Consider the following 11,010-nt stretch of genomic DNA (forward strand, 5'->3'; position numbering starts at 1 on the left):
AAACTTTGGGGGAATGTAAAAAAGAAAGATCCTTGTTTCATTATCTCCTGTCTATTTCATTGTTTAGATGATGCCTCCAACTGAGGTCAATTTTTCCCAGCGAATAAATCATTTGTTAAGGGCACTGAGTGAGTCTGAGGGTAATACATACAAGCACATCACCAGTGTTGGTGTGGAAAACTGAAGTCAGGGACCTTGACTTCTTGTCTTGGTTTTGACCCAACTTGAGACAATTCAGATATTTAGGTATCTGCTCTTTGTCAAGTGCTGGGCTTGGATGGAATAGACAAAGATGCGTAACCTACAGCCCTGCCCCTAGGGTGCTCATTGTCAAAAAGAGTACAGCGTTCAGCCTGGAGCAGCTGTCCAAACCTCTTAGGGCCTTAGGACTGACATCTGGAAAAGGTTCTAAGACTATGTGGAGAATCAATCCAAAACATAGACCAAACTGGTGGTGAGTCAGAATCCTATGAGCAGTAAAATGAGACCCAGGCAACTTTAGATTTTTCTAATGACAGAGCAAACAATGGATGAATTATAAGACATTCATGACATTAAGATTGTCAAATAAGACATAAATAAGAATAAGACTGTCAAAAAATTTTTGATGTCATTTTGAAAAACTATACAAAAGCAGAACTCATTCTTATTTGGATATGAATCCCTTATGTTTTTAACTCAGTGGAATTACTGACTTCCCACCCCTGTTCCTTCCTTACTATTCCCAGGTCCTCACTCTAGTTTCTTATTCACAGATCTATAAACTCCCTCACTCATTAGCTTTCTTGGCTCTGAACTCAATGTTACACATCATGCTCAACTCCCAGGTTAATCTATCCCAAAACAAAGCATGGTGGCCACACAATTCAATGTTCCTGTAAATGTTCAATATTTCCCTACTGTCAAATGAAGTTTGACGGAAGTCCAAACTCCTAATCTATTTAAGGCTTTCTGGAATTTGGACCAGTCTAAATATTCAGATTTTAAAATAGAGAAACAGGCTGCCTGAGGAAAGACCAGACCCAGAATCCACTTTGAGAAAGAACAAGTAGATGAAGAAGATATATCGTAGCAGAGAGCCAGGGCAAAATTATATACCTAGTATGACCACAATTCCATCTGTGTGTGTTTACAGAAAACGGCTTTTAAAAGACTGGAGAGGAGTTGAATAATATGTCATTTTGGGAGTCATTTTGGGTGCTTTTCTTTGTTCCCCAAATTTTCAATAATTAATGTACTTATTATTATTTTAAACTGTGATGAAAAATATCAGATATATAAGAAAGTAGAAAAATAGTGTAAATAATACCCACATATTTAAATAATATCCATATTTTAGGTAAAATAATTTTTAACTTTTTGCCATATTTTCTTCCTATGTTTTTGGGTGAACATTTGAAAGTAAATTACAGAAATCACAGCACTTTAATCTGAAGTAATTCGGCATGTGCCTCCAAAAAGTAACCTTGTCTGACATAGCTATATTTTTCTTAAAACAAATTGAACTCTTGCCTTTATGCTTTTTAAACTTTAAGGATTTTTAAACAAAGCAGTTCTAACAAAGACAATGGGAGCAGACCCTAGTGGGCAGGGAGTTGGGAGGACAGGACCGCAAAGAGCCTAGAGGTGAGGAAGCGACAGCTAAGACTGAGAGACCCGGCCGCGGTGGGTTCAGATACGGGCCCGCATCAGGGAGCAGGGGCCAGGCTGTGTGGGCTCAGATCAGGACTTTATCCTGGCTGATGGGATAGTTGTGGGGAGGGAGTTGGTGGGAACAAGAAACTAACCCAGGTTTGAAAAAAAATAAAATAAAAAGGGTAAGATTATGACACCAGAAACCAGAGAACAGCCAGGTTAAGTGTTCTCACAGAAAGTAGCTGAAGGTGGAGTCTCTCAGAGGAGGAGGCCAGAGTCAGGCTGAACGCTGAGGAATGACTGGGTTCCAGGGGCTGGGAGGGTCTGAGTCCGTGTGGAAGGTTTTCATTTTCTGAATTATTCACATGTTTTTCCACTTCTACTGTGTTATTCATGACATTTTCTCTTTAGAAATTGTCTGTCTGCCTTCAACTGACAGAAATCTTATGGATCTCCTTCCTTCAGGCCATCTGCTGCGTGCCTTAAGTAGACACAGTGATAACCCCCGGCCTGCTACCCTGCCGTCTAACTCCACCCACACCAGCACTCCCTGTCCTCTGCGCTGCAAACTCCTCCAGGGAATAGCCACTTTTCACTGCCAGCATCTCCCACACTGCCTTGCATAATGTCATCATTCAACAGACGGATCTATGAAGAAATAGAAGGGAGAATGAGTGAAACAAAGTGACCCCACTCAGTGTGGAGAACCTGTGTGGCCAGACTTCCACATGTAAGTAGGAGGAAGTCACCGTTACCCATAGAGGAACAGAAACACAACAACCGAAGAGGAAATTTGATTGCTTTAAGCAGAGATCGAACTGTGCACTACAAGTTACATACTCTTGCTCAGCCACAAGAGAATCACCCTCATTTTTAGAATCCAAGATTATAGAATTGTGCCAGAAGAAGAAGCTTCATTGCTCTACTTGGTAGCAAGTAAACAGGTTCCTTTAAAGTTTTGACTCTACCATATTTTTCTTAGCCTACTCAATTTGTCTAGCCTAGATGAACGGAATCTACCCTCAATTTTTAAAAGTTCTGATGAATTAAGGTATTAATCTGGCTTTGTGTGCATATTTATTATATGAAGAATGTGAAAGAATAATGTCTTTAGTAAAAAACAAAAATGTTTTGGTGGTAGTCATCACAGAACTTTTTTTTTCTCTCACTTCTCACTAGCACTAATAGGGCAGGTACAAGAAGAGAGAAGTTTGACAGAAATTAGGAAGTGATATTAGTGGAAAAAAATGTGTGCTCTGGAGCCAAATTCCTGGATTCGAAGTTTTGTGAGCTTGTAAACTTGGGCATGTGATATTAATAAAAGCTCAGTCCTTCATTTCTCCGTTTGCAAACAAGAATGACATGAGTGGTAGTATCTATCTCACAGTGATGTGTGAATTTAATAAGTCACACACACAAAGGGCTTAAAATAATGCCTGGTATATGGTGAGCATCCAGCAATGACTAATTGCCATTCTTAGAACATTTAGCTTCTTTCATCTCGTGAAGGACTAGCAGCTTTGGAGCAAGTTCCTAAGTAATGTCAGGGCACCAACCATGAGGTCTGTGACCTAGAGACAGTTCACTTGACTGACTTGAATTCACCTCCTGCATTTATGAAATGAACACAACCACGGTGTGCTGATGGTGGTATTGTGAAGGTCAAATGATGTGAATGGCCTGGGGTTGGCACATGACTCTTAGAACAGGAGAGCAACCTGGTTCCATGGGATAAGCATGGACTGGGGGCCCAGATTCTCTAGGACGCCAGGCAGCCTGATTGCTCTGCTGATGAGTCTCCTTGGATGTAGAGCTGGAACATCAGTATCATTCAAAGACCAGAGCGAGTGTATGCAAAATACCTGCCTTGCCGTAAGAACTTGCTTTAGTTGTTATTACTCATTCCCTAAGTCAGCAAGTCATCATCCGAGGGCCAATTCCTGCCAAGGTACAAGATTTTGTTTCAACTGTGAGCCAAGTGGAGTTTTATGCTTAAACAGTTAAGGGGTAAAAAAAGAATATTTTGTGACTCATGAAAATTATATGAAATTCAAATTTTAGGGTAGGTCCTTAAATAGCATTGTGTTTGCACACCAGCACAGTCATTTGTTTTTGTGTTATCTATGGCTGTTTTTACCCCACAGGGGCAGATGTGAATAGCCGAAGCATAAGTCATAAAACCTGCAAAGTCTAAAATATTTATAACCTTGTTTTTGATGTTTACTGACCCTTCATCTGGTCTAACCTTCTCTTAGAGGTGAGAAGTGAGAGACTTTTTAATGAATTTATTTTAATATCCAGAGCTTAGAATCTACTTTCTTGACATTGACCAACACAGCCAAACACAGATACTTTCTTATCAGATTTGAGAATTAGGAAAGTATATATAAAAAAAGAATATTTTTTAAAGGAATATTTACTACATTTCTCACTTGATGGAATATGTATGACTAGATAATGTGAATAATTTTTTCTTTTCTTTTTACATTTTGGCCCCACAACATGTGGGATTTTAGTTCTGCAACCAGGGATTGAACCCACGTCCTTTGTAATCTCTGGACCACCAGGGAAGTCCCCATGAATATTTAGTTTTAAAATATCCTAAAATATTTTTATTTCATTGTATCCCTTTTGTGTCTGTAGTTATACCATTTGCAAGGGTGCATCCTTAAACAAACTACACACCTACGCCATTCCTACATTGTTTTGTAGGAATTTTGTTATAATAAAAGAATTGCAGGAATTTTAAATGGTTAAAATAAAAGTGAAACTGTTAATCGCTTTGTTTGTCTGACTCATTTCCACCCCATGGACTGTAGTCCACCAGGCTCCTCCTCTGTCCTTGGAATTCTCCAGGCAAGAATATTGGAGTAGGCTGCCATTCCCTTCTCCAGGGCATCTTCCCGGCCCAGGGATCGATCCTGGGTTTCAGGCATTGAAGGCAGATTCTTTACCGTCTGAGCCACCAGGGAAGCCCTTAAATGGGGAAGATCCCCTGGAGAAGGGAATACTCACTCTTGTATTCTTGCCTGGAAAATTCCACAGACAGAGGCGCCTGGCGGGCCTACAGTCCATGGTGTCCCAAAGAGTTGGACAACACAAAACTGATTAGCAATTCTAGCCTAGTTTGGTCCTTAGGTGGTACCTCAAATAGTCATTATTCGTTTCCTTTCCCCATCACTTAATTTTGAAAGCCTCACACAGCCTGCCCTCTGCTCCCTGTCCGCCTTCCCCTTCACGCAGACTCTCCTCCAGGGCCCTTGCCCCTCCCTTCCCACCTCCCCCCACCCCCTTTCAGCTGGTGTGTAAGTGAAGTGAGCAACCTTTGCAGCTTGTGTTATTTCCCCTTTGCTTCTGGCCGTGTGAACATGTTTAGGATGAAAAAAAAAAATGCTTTTAGGCTGACACTCGACAAATGAGACGCAGAACTGCATCCAAGTTGCTTGATTTAGGTACTTTAGAGAGAATAAACATGTCTTGTGTGCAAGTCGTGTGTGTCCTAGAAAGGCAGGGGATGGAGCTGCTGCAGTTCAAGGTTTAATTTGCAGAGCTGACAGATTCCAGAGCCCGGAGGAAAATAGGGAGAGAAGAACAAAGGTGCATGACATCTCTTCCATTTAACCATTACCTTATCTGTTTGTCTATATCAAAAATACAAACATTAAGAATCTACCTAACTACTCAAATAATCCTTTTAAAAATAACTTTTAAATGATGGCAATAAAATCACCCCTTTTTTAATCTATTAAGTGCATTAAATTATTTTGTTTTTAGGGAGCATTTGAAAAACTGAATTAATTAGAAGTTTAAGGGTAGCTTGATTCCCAGGTGGCACAGTAGTAAAGAATCTGCATGCCAATGTAGGTGATGCAAGAGATACAGGTTAGATCAATCCTTGAGTCAGGAAGATCCCTTAGAGTAACATATGGCAACCCCTCCGGTATTCTTGCCTGGAAAATTCCAAGGACAGAAGAGTCTGGTGGGCTACAGTCCATGGAGTTGCAAAGAGTCAGACATCACTGAGCCTCCACATTCCACTTGAGGGGTAGATTCTACCTAACCATTAGCTTATAAGTTCAAAGAAGAAGTTTCATTTTATTCAGAATTCCGTCAGAGACAAGTTATTTTCAAGTTTTCTCAGATCCTATGACCTACGAGAAGTGTATCAGGATTGTCCTAGAGGGACAAGAGCTCAAGTCCATTATTAAATTCTCAGGGATTTTGTAAGCTTGTTGTTAAACCATCAGCCGCTTAAAAATGCCCGTGATCAGAGTATTTATACCTGGGAAACAGGACCATCCATCAGCCAGGTTATATATTAACCCAACACTGAGTATTAAAAAAAAATGCTCTTGTGGTTTCTTATCAGGATGATGAAAATGTTATAAAATTGGTTTATGGTGATGGTTGTAGCACTCTTTAAAGCCACTAGAAATTATTGAACTGTACACTAGTAATGAGTGAACTCTATGATCTGTTAAATAGACCTGTAAAAAACTGGTAAACAAAATGCTCCCAAACCCACAGATGAAAGGTCAGTATCTATTTATTCATGGCTTTAAGATTCCTAATGTACATACTCAACAAATGAAAAACAAGGGCACATTGACTCAGTGCTTCTGACGGATTTCTGTTCCATGCAGTGATTCTCAACTTCAGTCTCCCTCTGGAATCACTTGGAAACTTTACAAAGAAAATGCTCACCTCCCAAGACACTGATGTCATTTGTCTGATGGGTGGCCTGGGCAGGGAATTTTTTTAAACTCCTTAGGTTATTCTAGTTCATGGCCAAGGTTAAGAAACGCAACTGTAGAGCGATTTCCCGAGACAACTGTAGCTGGCCTGTTACAGAAACCTTCCTCCAATGTTTAAGACATTTCCAGGCCTCCTGAAATAGAGAGGTCTGGACATAAAAGCACCTTTTGGGGGTAATTGTGGGTTGTAGTGGATGTCCATCTCCACACGTAGAGGAAAGACACCTGTTTTCTTGTGGGTTTTACCTGCAGTCATTTCCTGCTATGGGCACTAAGGTGGGGAGAAGAGACAGCATTAGCTCATCTTTGTCATTGGAGTGAGTGTCAAGGGTACTCAATCACAGAGCCTAGGTTCAAGGATTGTTGAATTATGGGAGCAGAGAGGAGTATTTCCTTTGTCTCTTCTCCTTTGGGTCTTCCTACCAGTCGTGGGCTGGGAATCTAGATAACCCATCACATAAAGAATGATAGTTTAATAAGTTAATAAAGATCTAAGTGAGAGCTCAGCTTCCAGCTTTCGTGCCTCGGCTTTGTGATGACTGTTTTGGATGCTCAGGGGGCATTTTACCTCTGCTGTTTGGGGATTTGGTCCAGGAGGCTAGAAGTGTCCTGGAGCTCTGACTCCACTCCACTTTACTGAAAAGTCTAGCTGTTATGTCTGATCTACCTTATGAAGGTAGATTTCCATTCTGAGACCTCAATTTAAAATCTATTAATAAAGACAGGATTTGTTGAGAACTCTTCTAGAAATACAACTCCAAAAGATACAATCTCTGCAGTCTTCATGGAGAGAGAGTTCATCCCTACTTTAGTTTTTCTCTGATTAAGAACATAAACCTGGCAGATTGGAAACCTGACTCGTAATTGATGGGTGACCACTGGAACTTATCTGCCTTTGTAAGATGGAGACGAGTGAAGGCCTTCTGTTCTTGGGTGTTTGTGAAGATCAGAGCTGTTTAGTAGGACAGCACGTTCAGGGCTTGCCTCTCTGGAATCACAGGTGTCAAAACCAGCCTTGCCAGTCTATTCCTGGTGCATCCCGGGAAAGGAGCAGTTTCTCTAGGAAATCCCCCACCCTTCTCTTGTGCAATACTAGCTTCTTTTATTTTATTTTATCTTTTTTCTAGCTTCTTTTATTAAGTATCCTGAAGAACTGTCTCATCTGGTCCCTTTCTAAAGATGGGGCTGTGATGACTTCACCTACTTAAATGTACAGCCTATTTGGAGCAGAAAGCTTATCCCTTTCCTGACTTGTTAGTATTTGAAAGGCTCAAAGTTGCCCTTCCAGACATGCATGCATACAAGAGGTCACAAGTGCAGTGTCGGGAGAAAGAAACAGATATGGGACACGGCTGCACACACTTCCTCATTCTTTCTCTTTTGAAAAAGTCCCTGTCCCTTACAGCAGGGTCTAGGCTTTCTGTTTATTTCACAGCTTGGATCTCAGAACTGTTTAACAGCACATTTATTTATAAACCAGATCAATAACAACAAGGAAACCCAGCAACATCAGTGACCACACCCCAGTTCTGTCCGTAATCTCAAAGAATGTCCAATATTTTATTTTTGTCCCATTTTCTCCACCTACTTATTTTTAGATCTGCAAAGATGATAACATGCTTTCACAGTGGAATTGGTCCCACATAGAGATGAGTATCTACTGTCCTTTAAGTAAAAAGGATAGAAGATTGGGGAGGCAGAGAGAGACAGTACTAAGGATAATCACTCATCAAGTTGAGCATTCGGGTAGGAGCAGTGAGTTAAGGGTCACCCAAGAAGCACTTGAAGATGGGGACCTGCCCTCTTACCCCAAGTCCTGGAGCAGCTCCGCTTCTCCATACGACCTGCTCCACAGATCTGAAGGATCCTGGGTGCTCATCTTCCCTTCTGGAGATTCTGCTCTGCCCATTCACGCCCCTCACGTCCACGAAGCCCCTGCCAAGGTGCTCTGGGTAAGAGGCAGAGAGGGATGGCTCTGCTGTTCCTCACAGTCTCCCCTCCTTGGTGAGACCCAAGTCGGCTGTAGCTGCAAGTCTCCAACCAGCAAGGAAGTGAAACTTGGTTACTCCTCCCACTGACACTCACCACCCCAGCCCTGAGGCACTGGCAGGACTGTTGTGTCAGTCAGGAAACATGCAAAGTTAGGTAGCCACCCCGAGGACACCCACACTGCCTCACAAAGCATGCAGTTTCTGTCAAAGGAAATAAAGATGAAAGTACTCCAACTGAGATTGACGAGTAACTCCGACTCTCCTCGGGAGGCCAAAGCATCGTTTTTCTTAATGCTGTTTGCCTCTGGTTTGTAGAGGATGCATTCCATCACCCCTGCCTTCTGTCTCACACACAAGGAGCATGGAGGCAGCTTCTAGATCAGAAACATCTGTCAAGGGGTTAAAGGAATCAGACTCAAGCCACTAGCCTCTGTCCTGAAGTCTGATTTTTATCACTTTCTCAATATTTCTGCTTCCATCATTCAGGCTTTCCAACATACACTTGATGTTCAGGTTGAGCGTGATTCAGATAATTATTGTTCCTCCATGGAAGAAGGATTAGGTGAGAACAAAGTAGAGAAGCTGCAGGGGCCAGCCAGGTGCCCATCTAAGAGGGCAGGTTAGAGCTCCCAGAATCTCTGAGTTCCGATTCCTTCCCTGGGTGACTCACATCTTGTATTGCTCTGTGTCCAGTCTCACGGGCAGAGAATGACAGCTGCCTGAAAGTTCTAAAGGGAAAGTGACATCACTCTGAATTCTGGGGAAGTGGACGAAGTACTGTAATAAGGGAACAAAGAACATATGTTGCTCCCCGCATACTCTCTATAGGAACCTGCAGGAAAGAGTCTCTCTCTCTTTCTCTCCCTTCCTCTTGTGACCCCGGACTCAATCAGGGTTCGTCAGGGTGCTCTATAAATCACTCCTCCCAGTGCTGTCTGAAGACCAGCAGCATCACCAGAAGCTTGTTAGAATGTAGCATCTGGGTTCATCCCAGCGCTTCTGAACCTGTTTCGACATTTGAACAATATCCCTAAGCTGATGCTGGAGTGCCTTAAAGTTTGAGGAGACTGCTTTATAGGAAACCAAGATAGCAAGAAGGGCTTCCCGGTGGCTCCGTTGGTAAAGAACCTGCCTGCAGGGGCTTTCCTGGTGGCTCAGTGGCAAAGAATCCATTTGCCAATGTAGGAGACGCAGGTTCAATCCCTGATCCAGGAAAATCCCACATGCTGCAGAACAACTAAGCCCGTACACCGCAACTACTGAAGCCCTAGCATCCTACGGCCCGCGCTGCTCATCAAGAGAAGCCACTGCAGCGAGAAGCCAGTGCACCACACCCAGAGTAGCCCCCACTCACTACAGCTAGAGAAAGCCCATGCAGCAACGAAGATCCTGCACAGCCATAAATAAATTAAATTATTAAAAAAAAAAATCTGCCTGCAATGCAGGAGACCCAGGTTCCATCCCTGGATTGAAAAGATCCCCTGGAGAAGGGCATGACAGCCCACTCCAGTATTCTTTCCTGGAAAACTCCATGGACAGAGGAGCCTGAAAGGCTACAGTCCATGAGTCGTAAAGAGTCAGACACAACTGAGGGAATAAACCACCACCACCAGCAAGAAGAGGTCAGTCTGTACCTGACATTATTCTAGCTTTCCCCCCAGGCCTTCCCTCTGGCCTCTGCTCATCCCTGTTGTCTGAGATCTTGACTTACCCTGCCTGCCGTGGAGGGATTCCTGAGTGTCTAGAGATAGCCTGGGGTAGACCAAGCTCTGATAACACATCTATACTTAAAATTCCTTTAGCTACAGTTTGTTCAGAGAGAAGCACAATGTGCACTCGGAACAGAGGCCAGGCCTGGCCAGGGAGGCGCTGGATGTGAACACTGCAGAGATGGGGGACAGTCGGGCAGAGTTCCTGTTCCCTTTCTACTGCCCTTTGTTCAGGGTTTTAGAATCTATTCTGACCCCATTTTAGCAAATTCTGGTTTTCCTTTCACTTAATCTTTTTTTTTTTTTTTTAATTTTTAGGAAAGTAGCAACATTCACTAAGATGACTGTCTTCCCCTTTTCACTCTCCCTTCCCCGCTCCCTTTCTGATCTTACTGTCCCATCCATTGCTCTTGCCTTTGATGTCATACTTTTTTTGGTCACGTATCCCATGTTCTCCAGGACCCCTCTCATCCTTACCGTCCCCATGCTCCACTGAGTTGGCATTAAGCATTGTAGGGAGACCAGTTCCCCCAGCATCACTAGATGGTTTCAACAAAATGCTGAACAGTCATAAAATATTTGTAATTTTTTATATTAAATTAGTCACATGCCATATATATAGGCTTACATATATTTGTATATTTATATATATATTAATAATATATAATATATATTTGGGCTTCCCTGGTAGCTCAGTGGTAAAGAATCAGCCTGCCAATGCAGGAGACATGGGCTCACTCCCTGGGTTGGGAAGATCTCCTGGAGAAGAAAATGGCAACCCACTCCCGCATTCTTGCCTGGGAAATCCCATGGAAAGAGGAGCCTGACGGGCTACAGTCCATAGGGTCACAAAAGAGTTAGATACGATTTAGCAACTAAATAATAGCAACAACACGCATCTATATTTATTAAAGAAACTGC

At 42.6% G+C, this 11,010-nt stretch overlaps 1 protein-coding gene across 2 annotated transcripts in view; it reads right to left on the bottom strand.

The window, feature by feature from the left end:
- DAPP1 (dual adaptor of phosphotyrosine and 3-phosphoinositides 1) overlaps nucleotides 1-8,390 on the bottom strand; it is a 55,219-nt gene extending 46,829 nt beyond the window's left edge. For both annotated transcript variants that reach the window (XM_065907289.1, XM_065907288.1), the window contains exon 1: nucleotides 8,198-8,390. In XM_065907289.1, the coding sequence (XP_065763361.1) occupies nucleotides 8,198-8,298 (101 nt within the window). In that variant the 5' untranslated portion in view covers nucleotides 8,299-8,390. The remainder of the gene's footprint in view (nucleotides 1-8,197) is intronic.
- Between the last annotated feature and the right edge of the window lie 2,620 nt (nucleotides 8,391-11,010).

The sequence above is a fragment of the Muntiacus reevesi genome, chromosome 16 (assembly GCF_963930625.1).
Source record: "Muntiacus reevesi chromosome 16, mMunRee1.1, whole genome shotgun sequence".
NCBI classification, from domain to species: Eukaryota; Metazoa; Chordata; class Mammalia; order Artiodactyla; family Cervidae; genus Muntiacus; species Muntiacus reevesi.